Here is a 21,485-nt window from a genome sequence, read left to right as displayed (position 1 = left end):
CTGCCTTTCTCTCTCTCTCTCCTCCCTCTGTCCCAAACACTACTTTATTTATTATGGCTAAATGTCATCTCGAGAGAGGCATGAGGATGTGAGGGAGAGGCAGGATTATTCTGTCATCTGGCTTTGAATTCCATGCCATCTTCACTCGTGTCATAAAGCTAGTTCACCCTTTAAATGATAGTTGTCATCTTTGTTGTTCAGTGACTTGCTTTCTTATTTAGGAGAATGTCAGGACTGCTCTATTCCATACAAAGAATATTGTGAATATATTATTCATAGAAAATCTTGCTTAACAGCCATGGTTCACTTTCATTGTTTGTAAAAGAGCAGCATGAATGTTCTACTAATAAATGACTCATTTTCTTTCCCACACAATGACCAAAAGTCATAAGCTTCACAAGACACGAAGTTGATGAAAGAAATTTCATTTTTTTTTTTTTTTTTTTATTAGTGTAGATTACTTTATCTTATCTTTTAGTTCAACACATTTAGCATTTGTTCAGACAGTCAAGTGCTATTTTAGTCTCATTGATACTATAATATTATAGTTAATGTATATAATTTTCATAATATAATTTTTTGTTTGTTTTTGTCATTTTCAAAAGTGATTGTTTTTAATGCAGTTTTATTTATTTATTTCAATTTAAGTTATTAGTACATCAAGTAAATGAAATTGAAATTTAAACTAAATGAAAATGAGCAATGTTTCCTTGGCAACATGCTGATTTTTTTTTTTTTTCTATTGGTTCAGTTCCGTTAATGTTTAATCTATTTCAAGTAACTACATATATGAACTACAATAACCCTAAGACAGGCAGAAAATACCTTGCTTTACTGTAATATAATGAAATTGGAAGCAATTTTTATAACATTAAAGCTCTCTCTCTCTCTCTCTCTCTCTCTCTCTCTCTCTCTCTCTCTATATATATATATATATATATATAATTTAGTTTTTTATTTATATATATATATCAAAATAAATGATAAATAAAATATCATGTACACACACACACACTGTCATTTTGCAATTAAAGGTGCAGTAAGTGATTTCTGAGAAACGCTGTTGATATTTGAAATCACCAAAAACACGCCCCTACCCAAAAGGATCACACCCCTATCTTGATAGATCCGCCCCCAAATTCACGAACACGCTATGCAACACAGGCACCTCCCCCCGAATGAGTGTATACGCCCCTTACTGCTGACTGGCTACAAGTGTGTTTTGGTGCTCGGTCCAATTCACTTTCAACAGCGTTTCTTTTAGAAATAGCTTACTGCACCTTTAATGAATTTGGAGTTTAGTCAATCCAGAAAGTTGTACTAACCCACAGACAAAATGCTTCATAGACTGAATCTTTGAACATTTTCTTTTTTTAAGTACAAACCATGAAGTATACATACCCATCATATTCTTCCAAGCTGCAGTCTTTCAGAATGGACAGAGCCTGGCCCTTTCGCTTAGTGACTGCGGAAAAGAAAGAGTTAATGTTTTTTTTTAAAAAGGAAAGCACTCCAAACTGCCTTTAGTACCCTTTTCCAGGCATTGGCAAATGGCTTGAGCCGAACATATGGTACTGGCTGTAAAGCAGAATTTATACTTGCATGCTGTTTGCATTTTTAATCAAGATTATGAGTTGTGGTACAAAGAGGCAACCGCTCTTGTATTCAGCTTGCCCAAGCTGCGCAAAACAAAAATTTTTCCCAGCATTTAATGTGTGGTTTGCTATTTACATTACAGTACTGTGATGTAACAAGGTAAACAAAAGGTAATGAGTCAGAAAAAAAGAGGGTTAGATGTGGTCAGCAGAGTTCGTTGGATACAGGCTTGATCCAGTATGATTGTCGATTCAGGTTTGGCGTAGTGGGGCAGAAACCCCTGTCCTGTGTGGCACGCAAAAATGCCACTGAATGTGGGGGAAGAGGGGTGGCACGCCGCAGATGGCATTGTGCACGCCCGTGCCCCACTTAGCATTTTCTGGGGCACCTCCGCCACAGAGCGGGTCCCAGCTGTGACCACCCATCAAAGGGCTCACCGTGGCTGATGTGACACTTGCAGATGGATGTTTATTTTTTTGTTGTTGTTGTTTGAGAATGTGTTTTATGATGCACACAGAGATGCAAGTGTGTCTGCTCATTAAGACATGCCTGGCTATCCCTGGTACCAGCTCAACTACAGATGCACGTGGACAATGGAACATGCACACAATTGTGGGGAAAGAAATTCATATGATCATCATTTTAAATGTTTTTTTTTTTTTTTCTGAAACATTATAATGTGTCTTTATGTGTTTGGGGTTGGTAGGATTTTTTATATTTTTGAAAGAAATCTCTTACGCTCACCAGGGCTTTATTTATTTGATCAAAAATACAATAAAAACAATAATATTTTGAAATAATATTGCAATTTAAAATAACTGCTTTCTATTTTAATGTATTTTAAAATGTAATTTATTCCTGTGATGCATAACTGAATTTTCAGCATCATTCCTCCAGTCTTCAGTGTCACATGATCCTTCAGAAATCATTCTAATATGCTGATTTGCTGCTCAAGAAACATTATCTATTATTATCAATGTTGTACACAGTTGTGCTGCTTAATATACTATAGAGAAAAAATATATGATACATTTGAATAGGATTCTTTGAATAGAAAGTTCAAAAGAACAACATTTATTTGAAGTAGTTTTTGTTTAGTAATGAAACATTTGATCAATTGAATGTCCTTGCCAAATACAAAATTCATTCATTTTCATTTATCCATTCATTCATTTAATTTATTATTATTATTATTATTATTATTATTATCATCATCATCATCATCATCATGTTTGGGGTTAATGAACGTGTAGTTATCATCTTGTAAATAAAAAATATTAATTTCCATTTTGATATCCAATTTTGGAACAAAATCAGAGTCAAATGATGTTTTAAATAAATATTGCCACTGATATAATTTATACTCTACATATACTGCAGAAACAGAAGTACATAATTATTCCAGGCATAGCCATGTAGACTCATGAGTTCAATTCTTAGTGCTGACCTGTAGGGGGAGCACTTGCAAATCAAAGTGTAATTAAAGGATCATGTGGCCCTGACCTTGTCAAACAAAACCACAACCCAGGCATATTTTTCATATCTAACTAATTGATTGAAAATTCTGGCCTGAACTGTGCAATATCATTCATTTTAGTTCAAAATGAACCTTGTATCTAAAACAGTGCTCAATCTACAGAGCACCAATCTAAGCACATCAAATGCTAAATTAGACTCATGACCATGTAAATGCCAAAAATGACATTTCCACATACAAGCGTTGGTTATCAGTAAATAGCTGTGAATTAAACACTGTAATTGCTTCTCTTGAACATGACATTGCACGACTGCTGCCCGTGGATCTCAGTCTATAGAGCTAATTCGATCATATATATTCTCAAAGCTCTGCGTTCCGAGCGGCAGAACGAGATATTTAATTTCTATTAGGTAAAATGTTGTTTAATGGCTCCACCTCGAGCTCTCAGCCTCTGCCCTCGGGAGCAAATCATCAGGAAACGGATTCTATTACTGTTCAAATGGCTTTTGGAATCAGGTACCCACATTCATTAGAGCACAGATTGTGGAGTCTCCTTTTTAAAAGCAGGGGGCGCCTGGTGCGTGTTCGGGTGTGTGTGTAGTAGTCCGTGGTTGTATAGTACATATAGTACGGGGTCCTGTGTGTGTGGGAGGATGTGGGTAAAGGGGAAGAGAGGGGGGAGTCCCGCACTGTTAGAACAGATGGGTGCAGTCCCTCCCCCTGGGTCAGGTTACTGACGGAGGATACACTTCTCCTGTCATTATGAGTGTGAGATGCATTTAGAACAATCCACAGCAGTGTTGTACAGCTGCTACTTCCAGTATGAGCACACACACATACACAACCTCAAGCACACAAACACACTGCTGACGAATGGATATCGAGAGATTTAGGATTCGAAGAAAAGGAGAGCTTGGTTGTGAACAGCATGTACAAATATTTGTGCATAAGCATCACATTTGTATGCATTTGGTATACATTTTATTAGTCCTTGCATTATCTGGCAATGTTTTTGGAGTTGCTTATCCATGCACTACTGGCACAGCAACATATAAAAAAGCAAAATAACTTGATCCAAAGAGAAATCTATTCACGAGTTACATAATCAGATTATTTTACTAGTTACTTGAAAAAGTAACCCATTTTTTAATTTACAACAAAATATCTGACTTACTTTTTCAAATAAGTAACGCAAGTTTGTTTTCCCATTTACTGACTGACACCTCTCCTGTCCCCATGTTAAGAAAAATCAGGAGTAAGGTGAAGATGCGTGCGCTGTGTAAACATGATGCTTATTGTAGTCCTAAATGTGAGCAGGCATTTACTCTTCTCACTTGCTCAAAAACAGATGCAGTATTCCTCAAAATTAACATAAACAGTGAAATGAAAACTCAGGATATTACGCAAGCCTCCAATATTTAAATATGTGAAATAGCACAAATGTACTTTATATATTTAATCTCAATTTATTAACCAATGCCTTTGCTGCTGACCTTTGATGATCCAATTCCAATTCAATTAACTTTCCCCAACACTGGTGGCGATTTAGTCTAAATTGGTATGATATGACTTGTACAGAAACGTATCATTTTTAGAAAAAAGTAAGCATGAAGGTCCGCCCCTAAGTGAGGAATAAGCAGATTGTACAAAAACGTACGAATAAGATTGAATGAATTAATACAAATTAAGGAACATTCACACCGTAAAATAGTAAAAAATTGCCATGAGAGTGTGTGGATTAACTACATGTTTGCTCATGCAAAGCTCGATACCATGATGTTAGGGTGCTGTAGGTTACTGCATTGATATATGGTTGGAAAGGTTCTTATGAATCTATGTGGTTGCATGGTGAAAATCCAAATCTAAACACGTTTTTGTCCAATTTTCTAATTAATATATCTAAAATTCCTTGAAGCAATATACATTTACTTAAAAGCAACATATTAAAAAACTGGATGTTTTATTGATTTTCCCCCCCAGTTATTTTAGGTATAAAAAAATTAATAAAAAAATCTGCCAGTGCAGTAAGACAAAATGCATTTAAATTCAAGATAATATGAATCTACGAAACATGTTTTTTATATCATACAGTGTTGCTTCTCAAGTAAATGAAAGTTTTGTTTCAAGGATTTTTAAAGTAAACTAAAATTGTCAGTATAGGATATTCTAATAAATATTAGTCAAATGTAATATTTTTTTTTCTCCTCTAAATGTTGATTTTTAGTGTAATGCATGAGAGTTGGCAATTAAAATGGTAAACAACACTAATTTCGCTTTTAAGTGTGTATTCAAATGATGCATTAACATAGGGACCTTGACATTCCTCACCCTAAAATATTGATTTCCTATGATCCACTGCCAATGCCTAATGGCGTAAAGCACCAGCTTGTTAGCATATAGGGAATTGTTGAGCACTGAGTGATGAATCCAATGAGCGAACAGACCCTGAGGGCAGACGCTAATGCACTTCGACCTCGAGTGAGGCCTGAGGGGGCGGGGGATCACCTGTGCGTGAAGACTTTAAGATGAACCTGAGAGGAAAAGCCACCTATGTAACCGTTTGCTATCCCATACAGTGCAGATGTGTGAGACTCACCGGTGACATCGGCTTGTATGTCAGCGAGCTTGAAGAGCGGGGCCACTTTGTCCAGGTAGATCTGGTACGCCTCTTTCTTGTGGCTGATGGGGTTCACAAAGACTTTGAGAGATTTAGGACGGTTCTTGAAACCTGCAGAGCAAAATAAAACAAAAGAAACAAAGAGCGGGAAGATTCATCAAACCCCTTGTGTCATGAATCCCATGGGCATTCATTTAAGTGCTTGAAACTCATCCAGTTTAGAGAAGTGCACATCTGCTAATGTGAGCCAAAGCCCCTGTCCTTCATAATAATGATTTCTTGCCGTGAGTTCAGCTTTTGTCTGTCACCCTTGCTGCAGAATGGCTCTCACACAGCGTGAGATCAGTCTTCAAAAATTGAAAAGGTCAGATCAGTGTCTGTTGTTTACAGTGTCTGAATATCTGCCAAGAATGAGGAGAAAGCTTGAATAAATACACCATGTAGGCTCTCTGATGCTGATTTGTTGCTTAAGAAACACTGTCTTATTATGATCAATGTTGAAAATAGTTATACTGCTTTATATTTTTGGGGAAACTCTGATACTTTTTTTCAGGATTCTTTGATGAATAGAAAGTTCAAAAGAACAGCATTTATTTGAAAATGAAGTTCGTAAGCTTATGTCTTTCCCTTCACTTTTGATCAATTTAATGCATCCTTACTGAATATAAGTAATAATTTATTTTTTTTTAAAATCATACTGACCCCAAACTAGCGTATATATATTTGAAGTATTGTGGTATCGTGGAATCTCTCCTCCCCATCACTCTTTCTGACTGTCTCTATATGTCCTTCTTTGCAGTATTGAGTAACAGTGGATCATAATTAGCAGAAATTAGGGAGCTGCTTTCTCTTCTGGACTTCCTGGAGTGCCTGAGATCGATGGAAGCTGAGGTGAAGCTCAACACTCTCTCTCCTTGCTCCACCATCTCCCTCATTACTCTAATCCGGCCCCTGAAGCTCTCGACCCTCGACCTGCTAACGAGCCGCTACCCTCGGCTTGCCCTCCGCCGTATCCCCTGCTGACATCACAGTGCAAGAGTTCCAGGGGGTGCCCAAGGTCACAGTTCAAATAGACACAAAACGTGCGCACGAGTAGATGCAGGATGTGAGGTGGGGAGGCTGGGGGGATTTGGGATCTTGAAAGAAGATTGCGAGTCTCGCTCAGCGTGGGGATGCTGATCCAATCTCCCACTATGTGGCTCTTGGGGGCCGCAGTGCCGGGACGCTGGTGTCCTTGCGGGGAGCAGGTGCGGGGGGGCGGCACCAGCACTGCTGTTATAGCTGTGAATGGGGCTCAGGAGGCTCAGCAACACTCATCCTCACCGAGGGGGCTTCAGGCCCACCGCACGACACATGAAAGCAGCATTGTGAGGCTATGCTCATATATTGCATCAGATTTACGTTAGTGTGCACATTTGCGTCACTGCTTCATGAAGCTCAAAATACCCACAAAAAAAAAAAAAGATGCAAGAGTATCTCCTTTTGGTTTCTGGTTTGCCCAAAATACACTAGCACCTTTCCAAAACCATGTGTTCTACCAATATAGACAGCATTATATCAAAGTTGCGAGGCAATAGCTGTGCTAAAAGGTAGGTATAGCTTTCTATGATGCAAAATTTGTACCTCATATAATATATACTAGAGACGGCAATACCAGAATGCACTGCAACAAGCTCAGTAAAAAGATACCTAACAAAAAAAAGATGTTCACCATAGATGCATATACAGTAGTCCACATTTGAAGTGGTCCATCAAAGTTGTCCTATAAGACAAGAATGGGTATTGTTCAAAATTCATGAATAACTTTGATGAAAGGTTTTGATCCACTTCAAATATTGACTACTGTATATATTTCATCTATTTATTAGAGTTTATCATCATTTTATTATCATTTGTTTTTTTTTAGAGTATTACATTGTTAGTTCAGCAACACGCTAATGCCAAAAAGTGTTCCAAATAGGTTACTTATAAGGTTGTCTTCAAGTTAGGATCCTGTCTTAGAAGGAAGCTGCCTATGTAGTAGACAGAGAGACAGCTCACCGGGTTTTGGAACAAAGCGCTCATCTCTCATTAAATCATTACCCTGAAATGGGAAACTATGTTTCTGTTGTTTAAATGATCATATCTGAGCTGTTGTTCAGGATAAATCTAAACACCACAGAAGGGAGACTGAGGACGTAGCCTGCTGCTTGCATGCACGATACCGTGTTACTATGGCACATAATCCCATGTTTGTGTGAGCGATGCACAGTGGCTCCCAGGAGCTCACTGAAAGACAATCCAGACGAAGGGGCCACACTCAGGTTTCACCTCCCTGAGCCAGCCCTGTTTGTGTTCCCGCAAAAGGCCACTGCGATTAGCAGACTTCAGAGAACCTGCGTTCACTTCACACGTTAATTATAACCTTTTGGGGATAGCAGACGACTCATCTAAATATGTGTTCTATGTCGTTAATCACTTTTGTAGTCTGTTTTAAGGTAAAGCTGTGAGCCATTTATTCATATTTTTTGCTTAAAACCTGTTTAGAACATATCTGTGTCATATTTGACTAACAAAAAATAATTAATAATAATAAATATGAATATTTTTATTATGACCATTTAAGGTAATATATTTATTATTACAGTACAGTAATCGTAAGTACCATATATACTGTATTGAACAGTATATGTTCATCTTGAACAAATCTGAACAAATCTGATATATATAAAATGCATTTGTGCAGTTCAGATTTGTTCAATATGACCTGGATGAAATATGACCCTGGATGTTTTTGTGACATTCACCCACATGCCCTTCATGTGAACAGGTTGGTTCTGTTTGCCCTCTCAATAGCTTTGAAGTGACGTCCACATTTCAGACACATGTACCTGCCACCTGTGGACATTCCATGAGGTCAGCACTTACTACAGCGATGCAGCCGCCCTGTGACTCAGAGGCTTAGGCTGTTTTACCCCTGAGGGCTATCAAGACCGGCTAATGTCACCCAACAGAGCGGCTACATCTGTCTCTGTCCAGCCCCCATCTCAGGGCACAGAGGGTGCTGATGGGAAAGGTAAGGAGCATCTGAATGGTGTGGCTAAGGGTCTCCCCGCGGAGAAGATGATTCGGCACAGGGGAACACTTTTCCCATAATCAGGGGTAAATTACCTGAGAGCGGGGTCAGGTTACACATTGATTTCAGAGACAAACAAAGCCCCAGGACAGCCCGTAAACACTCGTTCACTGCGCTAATGAGAGGACTGACCATGCAGTACAGTCATTGTTTGATTGCAAAGCATCAATGCTTCATGTTACAGTGCAGCGTTATTTTGTGATTGTGAAGTCATTCTGTTCTCAGGGTTATGCGCCCATCTTTCAGTTCCAATTAAATTCTTGAATCTGAATTAAGGTTACAGAATTGTAATTCAGTTTTAAATGTAAGGAGATTAATTAAAATCAGTTGAAATCCAAAGATATTCATAACTGTGATTTTAACTGAAAAAAGCAAAGTTCATCAAGATAAACTTTGAATATAAGATTGACAAATTCTTTTGAAAGTTTTGAAAAAAGAAGTTTAGAAATGCCTTTTTAGATGACAGACGGACGGGCGTATGGATAGATGATAGACAGATAGATAGATACTAGGGGATATTAGGGATAATAACAGAATGTAAAGCAAGACAAACTTTAAAGTTTTAGTTTGAAGGTCTGACAGATGAATGAAGAGAACAAAATGAGTAGTTACAGTATGAACATTTTTGTGGAAATTTTGAGATCCACAGATAAGGAAAAAATGTTAGTCTGATTAGAAAAGTTATGGTAACCCGAGGCAGAATGGGATCTGAAAGGTCTAAGAGAAGTTACATTGGAGAAATTTTCGGGTTAGGGAGAAAAAAAAAAATATTTTTTTTTTACAATAACAGTGTGTTGACTTGGCCAAGCCCCTTGAAAAAGACAAATAGAGGAAAAGAGAGTCAACGTGCATAACACAGCCATCAAACTGCACTTAAGTAACCCATAGACTGTTCCACTCGCTGAGCCCACAATACCCAAACGGGCTTTCTGGGGTGCACAGAATATTTGCTAATCCTCAAGAACAGATGTCTTATTTTTGCCCTGAAATCCCTGGCTGGCGAGGGGAGTGAGCCCTCCAACGGATAAGCCTAGATTGGGGCCTTGCAGTGGGAAAGGTCAGGATCGGAGAGGAGCTGGATCCGGCAGGCCCAAGGGGAGGTAAGCGATCTGGGGGCCATACAGGAGATGGAGCGGGTGAGAGAAAAAGAGCGTCACTGTCCTGTGCCACTTTCCTACCGGCCGTGAGATCTCCATACGGGGGACGAGTGCTTCGACATTTCCTTAGATCCTCTGCCAAGAGCGGAGCATCTGGCATGGTGTCAGGGACTGGCATTAGCGCGCATTAGCAGTGGGGGAGACCCAGCCCTCTCCAGATTTGTCCCCTCCAGCAGGGGCATCACCAGGCAGGAGCTGCTCCAACCGCTAGACGAGGTGGGGAACTGCGGTGGAGGTTTGGGCTTCAAATCAATACACTAGCTTTCATTGGAGCAATTAATTCACACAGGCCCCATATAATGAGAAAAAACGCGTAGAGGCTCGGAGAATAAAATTAAGTGTGTAATGCATCCTATTAATTATTCCATGTTAAAATGTGGAACGCACATGCATATTGTTCAATTAGAGCCATTGTAGTTCTCTGTGTGGACAATAACACCTTTCCTAATATTAGCCAGGAAGGGGGAAAAACAGCACCATGTGTTAGGTGCCTCCATTATGTCTGCGTACATGTCTATCTATCCGGGGGCGGGTGTGACAGACAGAGAAATGGGGAAGATCCGATGGGAATACGCAGAAAAAATCCACAAGCAGCACTTGGTGAAAGTGATACTGCAGTCGTACCTACAGCAGAGTCCACAGGAGCATCTGTCCTTTCATGGTGCCGTTTAGGGGTGGGAGTCTTTAGGCACCACAAGATTTGATTTGCTTTTGAAACTTTTAGAAAAAATGAGCAAAAATGTTACCTTTAGGGTTACAACAGCTTGTCACTGGAGTAGCACCCTTAATGGGACATTAAATAGGACACCCCTAAAAGGTTCTTGTAGTAGCTACTTTAAGGGTACATATTACTACTCTAAGAATATACACCTTTAAGTATACTGTCCAAGTGATAGGCTGTTGTACTTCTAAAAGTATCATTTTTCACATTTTTCTGTGCATGAAAGTAAGCAGATAACAGTTTATGAGCAACCTTAAATGTTATTTAACTAGTCTTTAATTAATTACATTTTACAAGTGGAAAAAAATCACCAATACGACATAGTACTTATATTCAAGATGCAATGTATGAAACCAACTTTTAATATCGTCTACACTGTCTACATACATTTTTTATGTTGTTTCAGGGATTTTTAAATATTAAGTGTAAAATAAGACAAAAGTACTCATTGAGGATAGGATTTTTTGCAACATTGTCAATTAGCATTTTTGTTTATGCCTCTACTGGTACCAAATGGAATTGCAGTCTCTTTGAGCTTCCAGATTATGCCTCAAATAACAGTAGTTTTGAGCTGGAAATCAACTTGTCTGAACAATGGAAGGGGAAGTATTAGAACTTTTCTATTTGGCGATGATTGTGTCCTAAATATTATAAACTTAAGTTTTAATATAAATTTTAAATTGTGATTTTATGAAGTTTTGTTGCTAATTAGAAATAGAGTGTTTTCAAGAAGTGTTTTCTTTCACAGAAGGAAGAAAATCATACGAGTTTGAAATGAAATGAGTAAATGTGAGTAAATGATGACAGAATTGTCATTTTTAAGTGAACTATTCCTTTAACTTGTTCACTGTAGACTTGACCTACAACTCTTTTTATGATATTTTTTATTTATTTTATTTTATGTGAAACAGTATCAAAGTACCCTACTATAACAGGCATATACACAGAGTTTGGGCTAGCCAGAAAACATCCCAGCTAAAGTAAGAGCACTCCAGTCAATAAGATACACAGACTGATCCGTTTCCAAGGAGCCAAGGGGAAAGAGTCACCATGGATACGCAGGTTGACTTAATGGAAAACCTGTTAATGTGTAACATTATCCACTCGGCTATCGAGCTATTGTACATCAACTCATGTAAATGCCGTGCAAGCTCAGCCAAAGGCCCAGCTTCCTTCAAATGTCGAACGCATTCTTAAAATCGCGTTCCGAGGGAGATTTCGCTTTCCCTATTATCTTGTTAAACAACTCAAAGCAATTTCATGCACGGCGCACAATAGCAACTGTTGTGCTTTATGCCAAATGCACATATGAATTCAGATGGGTCACAAAAGCCTTTGGAGGAATGAGATGGACCCGGTGCTTGACCCTTGAGTTCTCTCCTCTCTCTGTTTGTCTTTTCTCCTCCCTTTAGGTCTACAACAATAAAGTCCAGCTTGACGCAGGAGTGTGACCACATGCTTTGACAAGAGCACCAAGAGCACATTATGTGTCCGGAGTGGAGCGCCGAGGGCTTCCCGGGCTCTGATTGACCTGCCTAGACTAATCTTTCAAAAGAGGGTTTAAGGACACAAGGAGTCTATTCCAGTTCAACTCGACGACTACATTGGACCCAAGTAGACTGTAGTACAGGTGCTACTATTGTTGCCGGCCGTATCCCCGCACGTTTGGACTGTGGCCTGGCCCGACCGCTCGCTCTCTGGCCACAGGGTTTAATCTGTCAGCTGGGCGGCCGCACCTCATGTGTCAGCGCACATCACATGGCTTGTCAGAAAAACACGCCGATGCTGCGTATGGCATTCAGAGCTCACCTTGAATAAAATCACATCGGGGGATTGAGGGTCTGGGGGCTTTTTTACCGAACCGTTCACCCTTTGTGCCGAGTGTCAGCTGGGACACACCCTCCATTGTGTCGCCTCCCTGGGAAACACCAGGCCGGGATCCGCTGGGCTGCTGTAACAGGTGAGCACCCCTGTAATCCAGCGTGCCCGCTCTCATCCCCCGAGCCAATGATTCGGCAGCGCAGCCAATAAAATAACAGAGATAATCCACCTATGGAAAACATGCGTCTGTGTGCGTGTGAGAGCATGTGCACGCGATGCAGGGGGGTGGGGTGGACATTTCCACAAGCACCAAACAAACTGCCACGCTTTATTAACAACTGTAAGAGTTAAGGAAGGTTTAAATATAGCAGGTGATCATGAATAGTGACGTGGAAGCTCATGTAGCACATGACAGCTGTGCTGCTGTTTATCATAACTTGCATGGAGAAGGTCATGAAGGGCCCTAATCAATGATCCTTTATAACATCTATAGGAGAGAGAATGTACTGAAATAAGGACAAACTGATCCATCAAACACTGTAAAAACAAACACTATTGTTACACTGTAAAACTAATGATCTCATTATTTTAGAAAAACTCACCTAATAATTTTGAGTGATTTCGTCATACTCTAGCTCTGGAGCTAACATATTTTTACATGTTCTTTCTTTCTTTTTCATTCATATCAGATTTACTGTTGAAATCAGAAGAGTATACTAGCATTATACTCTTATTATTTCTGCCTGTGCTATTGTTGATATTTGGAAAGGCATACTATGCTAATATACAATTCAGAGTAGTGTAGCATACTTTTTCTGTCATATCCACCAGCAGCCATATCACCCTGTTGCCTAAGACCAGGGTTGAGTCTGGTCAGTACCTGGATGGGAGACCTCCTGGGAAAACCAGGTAGCTGCTGGACGAGGTGTTAGTGAAGCCAGCAGGGGGTGCTCACCCTGTGGTCTGTGTGGGTCCTAACGCCCCAGTATAGTGATGGGGACACTATACTGTAACAAGCACCATCCTTCGGATGAGACGTTAAACCGAGATCCTGACTCTCTGTGGTCATTAAAAATCCCATGGCCCCCTTGTAAAGAGTAGGGGTGTAACCCTGGTGTCCTGGCCAAATTCCACCCATTGGCCCTTACCAATCATGGCCTCCTAATAATCCCCTTCCATTGAATTGGCTCTATCACTCTTTCTCCTCTTCACCTATAGCTGGTGTGCGGTGAGCGCACTGGTGCCGTTTTACTGTGGCTGCCGTCGCATCAAGTGGATGCTGCACACTGGTGGTGGCTGAGGAGAGATCCCCTGATTTGATTGTAAAGCACTTTGGGTGTACAGTAGTACACATGAAAAGTGCTATATAAATGCCTCATTCATTCATATCTTTAAATAGCAGAAATAGTAAGAGTAGAACATTATTGTGATCTGTTTGTCTGACCAACGGAAATCTGTTTTGTTTTGTTGTTGTTGTTGTTTTTTAAACTACATCATCACCAAAACAGCTTTAAACGTTGCATTCAATTAACCTTCCTCAGGCTATAAAAATATTTTGTTATAATGCAAGTTTTAATACTTTTGTCATTATGTGTTGGTTATGTTAGTATTGCTGAAATTACATCAGGTGCATTAATTCTTCAGTAAAAACCTGTTTATTATTTGATCTACACTGCAAAGAAAACCTAATCCTGATCCAATCTACAAAAATCCTTAAATTTACTTCCTAAGCAACATTGCTTAAATTATTAAGACTAGTTTTCAGAGAATGCAATTTGGATAAAGTGTTTTCAAGGTGATTTTAAGATATAAATGCATGGTAAATGTATCTTATTTTAAGTTTATATATATATATATATAAAAAAATTTTTTTTTTTTACTGAAATGTAATCCCTTTTAGAAGTCTTTTTTTGCAATGTGTAAAGTGTGGCTACTTTTTTAGGTGTATGAATGCCTACATTGCTAAAAAATAAATAAAAATAAAAATCCTTTCAGAGGAAAATGACCACGTTTACCAGCATTACAAGGTCATTAAGCTGGAAGACATGATGAAACTTTACACAGACAAGGTCTGTAATTTCATGCCAAAACATATAATGTTTAAATCTTCTGGCTATACTTCTGAAACAGTGTATATTAATGGTTTTGGAATGTCTCGATGTACTTCCATTGTAAGACACCACAATGAATCTCATCTTTGTGTATTAATTTTTCTCCTCACAGCACTAAATAAGCATGTCCTCTCTCCTCCAGGCTCCCTCAAGGCATATTCTTTAATTATGTTAATTAATTCATGTTCTGCCCAAAGTACATGCAGTCCTCACTCACAATTACCCACAAAAAGCCAGCATTTCAATCTTTAAAGGGCTACAGCTCAGAAACTCTTTCGTGTGAAGAAGTTATACAGCCAAAAGATTCACTGAGGTGGGGGAAGGGCTCGATAGTATAAAGTTGTGAGGCCTGGACAATCCCCTCCCTAATTCCCAGTGAGTAATGCACCTCCTGAGCACTACTGTTACATCACCTCTTATTCAGTGCTGTAACTGAAATTCCAGGGATTAGCTGGTGTTAATACAGCATTATGACTAGGCCCTCATCGGACAAAAACACTTTCCAGAGATTTCCTCCACACCATTATCAAGTCCTAAACTCCTATCCCATATCCAATCCAGTTTTAAATATAGTGTACTTGTACTGTGTTCAGTATTTATGTGGGGTGCACATCGGGCAAATAAGGATTTCTGAAATTGAACTTTTAGCCTAATTGTGAGGCGAGATTATTTCAGCGATAATGTGCAGTGCTGCATTCTCTGCAAACCGGGATTAACAGAGATTACACATGCACATTTTCACAAAGGCAGCGTCTGAATGCTCAACGGTCATTTAGCTGACAAAGGAAGTTTATAGTATTGCTTATGAAAGAAGAAATCATTTTGTTGGTCCTCGGGAGAGTCTTAGACATCCCCCACTATTAAATCTCCTCCTTGCGTCCCTCCCCTAGGTTTTCGGGAACCGGAGAATGAAGAGTTCTGACGCATTTGGAAGGACACCTGTCTCCCGTGCAGCACAGCGATCGCTAGGCAGGCCGCTGGCCTGTCTTGGCAGTGAACGCTAGTGAGAGAAGCACAGATAATTACAAACTCCAGGGAGGCCGTAGGACCAACCTGTTCCTCCAGTTTGATCCAGCAGGTCCTTGCGGCCAACACCACCCTTTTTCAAGACCCCCTCCGACCCCCCTACCATCAGGCACACCACATAATGATATGGTCATCACACAAAGGAGATGGTGCCCCTCGGCTCTCTCAACAAGCGTACCTTATAATCCAGTCCGTGGAGTTTATTCATGACTTTGTTTTGTGCAGCCAGGATGTTGCTGACACAGCTAAAACCTCATATGTGTAGATCTGATGCATACTTGAGAAATCATTTAATTATGATACAAAGGCTCTGTTCCAAAACCTAGTGATCTACCTTGCTGTCTTCTTAGGCTGCATTCTGATTGAAATAGAATGATCTACATAGGTAGCCCAATGAGTTATACAAATAGACTAACAACAGAGTTTTATTCCTGTGATGCAAAGCTGAATTTTCAGCATCATTACTCCAGTCTTTAGTGTCACATGATCCTTCAGAAATCATTCTGATATGCTGATTTGGTGCTCAAGACACATTTATTATTATTATCAATGCTGGAAACATTCTATTTATTTTTAAATATTAAAAGTAATATTTTAGGCAACGCTTTATTTTAAGGTGACGAAGTTACTACATGTACTTACTAGTAATAACAGTAAATTATGCATAATTACAAGAAACTAACACTAAACCAAACTCTAACCGTAACTATAGTAAGTACATGAAGTTAATATTACTCAGTACTTATTTGAGTAAGTACAATGTAACTATGTCGCTTTAAAATAAAGTGTAACCATATTTTATTAATATATTCATATTTTGTGAACATTTTCAGGATTCTTTGATGAATAGAAAGTCCCAAAGAACAGCATTTATTAACAAAAAACAAAACAAAAAAAGTATTATTTTCTTTTAAAAAAATCTTACTGTCCCCAAACTTTTGAGCAGTAGTGTACACAGCACACAAAATATTGTGGGTAAAATGGTTCTTGTAAGTATTTGTGTAAAAAAGATTTGCTAGTAAATTATTTGTATTTAATTGTTATTTAGAGGTGAATTGTGTGTTTAACTCAATTTTCAGATGTGTTGTATTAGTAAACTTTCTAGCTTATTACATTGGTAAACTTTCTAGGCTATTATATTGGTAAACTTTTAAGTCTATTGAACAGGTAGATTTTCTAGTCTACTGTATTAGTCCACTTTTTAGTTTGTTCCATTATTGACTCCTTGTATAAAAGGAGGATCCAACATGTTCCACCAGATTGCTGCGTGACTTGCTGCGAGACTGGAGCGAGGAACAGCTGATGGGATACTTCATAGCTCTGTTTAATTTGTTTGTTTTAATCTTCATAGGACTCTAAGATCTGAGCTAGTAAGACTACACTGCTCAATATAGGAGAACTTTTGATAACGATTCTTAGTTTGAGACATCACTGTTCTAACCAGACAAAGCTCCAAGCTCTTTAACCCATCTGAACCAGAATAGAAATGGTTTCTACTTCATAAGTTTTTTACAATTTCTTATACAATCTTATACGGTGCCATAATTATGCCACCTACATCTTGAAGAGCGCACTTAAAATGCTACACTCACTAAGTTCAGGAACAGAGTAACTGTGTCCAATTCATTACCGAGTGTAGCAGTCTTTATTCAATAAATGTCAGCAAACACAATAAAATATAAAATGAAGCAAATGTTGACCAGGTTAATGTTTGCATGTCATAAATGTACGTCATAAAATTCAGTGAGGCTCCAAGATAAAATAATTCTAAAATGACTAATGCTTGATATGTGATATTTTTTCAGTGTCTGGTGGATGTTCAACTGTTCTGATGTGTGAACGTACCACTGAGGATCTCTTTAAGGCTTTTGAACCAAGTCTCACAGTGGTCCGCGCTCAGGTTGTTGAAATGGATGGCATGGTCCTTGAGTTTGAGCCCTTTCTTCTTGCACTGAAAGAGTGTGATGCCCAGCAGAGTTCCACCCGTCTGCTGCCCGACGGAGCGTCTCCGCTTTACCTTCACAGCAAACACATCCTTTAGCTCCACATACTCCTCCTGCTTCTTCACATCACGGTCAGCTAAAGCAAACACACAAAAGACATTGATGTCATGTTATACATTTTTTCACCTCCTCTTGTAATGTGTTTTTTTTTTTTTTTCATTTAGTTTTTTTATCATATCATTTGACCCCTCAGCAGTAATAAAATGTCTTGTTTAATTTAAAGACTGTAAAGGCCAGTGTGAATTGATGTTCATTACTTTTCTTTTGTAGTTCCAAACCTACAGAGCCCTTACAAAAACTTTTGCGTTCCCCTGAGAAACTTTTCGCAAATTTTCTTAGGGAAAAGCAAACATTTTGCGAGAGAACGCAAAAGATTTGACTTTTTATTTTTCTTCCCATCTCGGTTTTTTTTTTTCTTCCGACCACCATTGTCCCTTTAGGGGCTCCATACAAACCTGTATAAATTTATAGATTTACCTGTATAAAACCATTCAAAATTTGGGTGGTCTGTAAGATTTTCGAAACAAGTCTCTCATGCCTTTTTATTAAGGCTGCATTTATTTGATAAAAAATACAGTGAAATATTGTGAAATATCATTAAAATTTAATATGAACTTTTTCTATTTTCATTTCTATTCCGTTTTCTATTTCTATTTTATTTATCATTCTAATATGCTGATTTGGTGCTCGAGAAACATTTCTTATTATCAATGTTGAAAACAGTTGAGCTGCTAAATATTTTTTGTAGAAACCATGATATCCTTTTTCAGGATTCTCTGATGAACAGAAAGTTTAAGAAACAGCATTTATTTAAAATAGAATCTTCTGTAACAATGTAAAAGCCTTTAATGCCACTTTTATCAATTTATTGTGTCCTTTTATTGTGTCCATTCCGTTCAACAACAACAACTACAACAAAAATCTTACTGACCCCAAACTTCTGAACTGTTTTTGCCCATAGTATTAAAGTCAATGGGGTCCAAAACAATATCAGGACCCTTTGACATTTATTGTATGGATAAAAATATGTTTAAATTTTCTTCTTTTGTGTTTTACAGAAGAAGGAATTGCATACAAATTTGGAACAACATAATGACGATTAAATGAGAATTCAATTTTTTAACTATCCCTTCTATGAGAACTAAAACGAAATGAAGTTTTAATGGGTGAGAATTCAGACTTTTAACAGCGTTGCACTTGATACCCCAGCGTTACGATGGGCTGTGAGTTTCCTGTTCTCTCCTGACCCCCCGCTGTAAATGATTACCCACAGGCAAACTCCAATTAAACCGCACTGAAATCTGTCGCCGAGCCTTAAGATGGACCGAGTTCTGTAGCTGCCTCTCTAAATGACAGTCTCTCTCCTCGTGTGAAAGCTTTTCTTCATTAGGAGCACCCCGAGCCGCACCTCCACGTTTCAGAACATTAACTACCCTCTCACATTACTGCGCAAGACACCAGCCGCCATCTGTTCCTACTCAGGCTTCAGCTAGAACCTCTCTATACCTCCACCACTCTATTTATTTAACACCGGAGCTTCGTTTCATTGTGGTCACTCTACAAAACCCTGAGTCAATTGAATTAGTGGGAATAGGAGATAATCTCTCCCGGCAGAGCTTTCCTTGAGCCAGGGCAAATGACAAAGTGGCCCGTGTTAACGGCTGTGTGCAGGAACCTGCCTCCGAGAGAGCGAGGGAGGGTCCTGAAGGGTGTGGAGGGAGAACGGGACGAGGCCGAAAAGGGGGGGCTTCTCCTCTGCTACATTACAGTAAGCCGGTGCCCTGTCTGAATTAATCTTGGCACATCTGCCTGATGCTGACCGTAAACAGGATTAAAGAAGGACTTATCTGCTTGATGCTAATTGTGTTGCAGTTTTTGCACATGTCCACCCTTTTTAATAAAGAGACTCCAAATGCTGCTGTTCAACTGCCCTTTTCAGGCCGCGGTTGTCAGCATGTGCACAGCGCTAGTCAGGTTGGTCTGGGCTCTGATGTTCTACGGCTTTGGCAATAGGACCCAATTAGTCCCCCCAATTAAGAGAAGGAAAATTGAGTTTAAATGAGCTGCCCGCTAAGTAGAAGCAATGAGATGTAGATTGAGATATACTCCTGGTAAAGCATGAGACTGACTAGCGTTTCCTGCTGATCTGCTCTAAAACAGGCCACACAATAGGAACTTTACTTTTTGCTAATACTGTGCTCTCTCTATTTTTGGGAGACCATAAATTCTTGCTTACACAAACTTTTTTTTTTTCTTATCTCTATTGTATTTTAGCCACTTTACAGCTCCACACTTGCTAATCTATTTTTAAGGGAATAATGATGCAACTTTAACAACTGCATTAAAATTGGCAGCAAAATTAATCTCTTGACGTGGCTTTGCTGATGCAATTAGAAAGCTAACGCAAGTATTAGAAAGCTGACGAAAGTTAAAATTATGCTAGAAAGAAAATTAAATTAATAAAAAAAAACTACCAAGGTCATTTGCTCATGACTGATTGATCCAGTTTCTTTTTGCGATGAGAACAGGAAGCGTTATAAGGTTAAGGAATAAAAGCCACTGTTTTATTCCAATTTTTCTTTTTAAATGTGGTCATATTCCAATTATGTATGCATCATGAGAAGGTGTTTACTCGATTGCCATAATCCAAATAAGACTTTATTCTAGTTACAAGATTGCTGAACAAGACATCTGGGATATGCCTGTATTAATAGGAATGTTGAGTCACGTAAACACCTTATTCCGAAAATCCATTGTACTGGAATATGCAAGTAATAATGGTTGGTACTGTACAGTATGTGATACAAAATAAACAGAAATTAGACATGCATATACAATGTATTTCTGCTTATTTAGCACTCTTGTCTGGTTTTGGATGTCATTGGCTGAAAAAATGTATCACAGTTTCCACAAAAATATTAAGCAGCACAAATATTTTCATCAATGATATTATCCCTTTAATTGGAAAATGTGGTCTCCATGTAAATGTGATTAGTGCATTAGCTGTGGCATACACTCATACTAACAAGTTATATAACCAAAATGATTGCATTTTGCAGCAGTTATAAAAGCAAAACACACCTTTAAGATGCATAGACAGAATATGTAGATTTCTTGTAAAAGCCGTCACACCTCTTTTGTGTGATCTAAAAGGGATTTGAGAGTAATCCATGCAAAAAAAACGCAAAGCTGGGGTTAGAGAAGGGGGTTGAAGAAGATTTTTTGCTGCTGGTGCCTCTGCTGCAGGGCACACAAGTTCACAAATAAGAAGGGCCATATGTTCAGGGTCATTGGTCTAAAGGGGCTGCAAAGGGCCAAATCAATATGACACGTCTGGTAACACGCGAGGTCATATAACACGGAGCCGTCCTGAAGACTGACTATGGATATGTCGTCTCCGGAGAGCTCATCTCTCTTATTGACAATTACATGCGTCTCTGTGTGTAGACACCACTCACAGCCAGCGATGACACACACACGCGCACATGCTATCATCACTGGCTGCCGATTCATGTTTTCTGGATTACATAAAATCAGGCTTGATGAAATTAAAGTTGAGCGTGTTGTTGCAGTTGCTCAATTTTGAAAAAAAAATGTGTGTGTATATATATATATATATATGTATGCATATAGAAATGTAAATGTTGCTTGTCTATGGAACAGTGCTATAGTTGTGTTGTTGCTAGGGCATTGCATGGTGATTACTGGCCCAAATAGCAATGTTGTCCTCAACAAGCCGCAGGATTTGAGGTATTATTATTTATGTGCATAGCACAAATGATGCAGAATGAGTTGTGTGTCAAAGTTTAATACCTTACAATAGGAGTTTGTTCAAATCACT

At 38.8% G+C, this 21,485-nt stretch overlaps 1 protein-coding gene across 1 annotated transcript in view; it reads right to left on the bottom strand.

The window, feature by feature from the left end:
• Positions 1-21,485, bottom strand: part of cerkl (CERK like autophagy regulator) — a 58,070-nt gene that overhangs the window by 26,343 nt on the left and 10,242 nt on the right. The window contains exons 2-4 of the mRNA XM_079881998.1: positions 17,487-17,720; positions 5,670-5,801; positions 1,402-1,465 (exon numbers count right to left, since the gene is read on the bottom strand). Of these exons, the coding sequence (XP_079738124.1) occupies positions 1,402-1,465; positions 5,670-5,801; positions 17,487-17,720 (430 nt within the window). The remainder of the gene's footprint in view (positions 1-1,401; positions 1,466-5,669; positions 5,802-17,486; positions 17,721-21,485) is intronic.

The sequence above is a fragment of the Squalius cephalus genome (assembly GCF_949319135.1).
Source record: "Squalius cephalus genome assembly, chromosome: 9".
Lineage (NCBI taxonomy): Eukaryota > Metazoa > Chordata > Actinopteri > Cypriniformes > Leuciscidae > Squalius > Squalius cephalus.
Note: the sequence above shows the minus strand (reverse complement) of the source record. Positions and strands in the feature narration are given on the sequence as shown.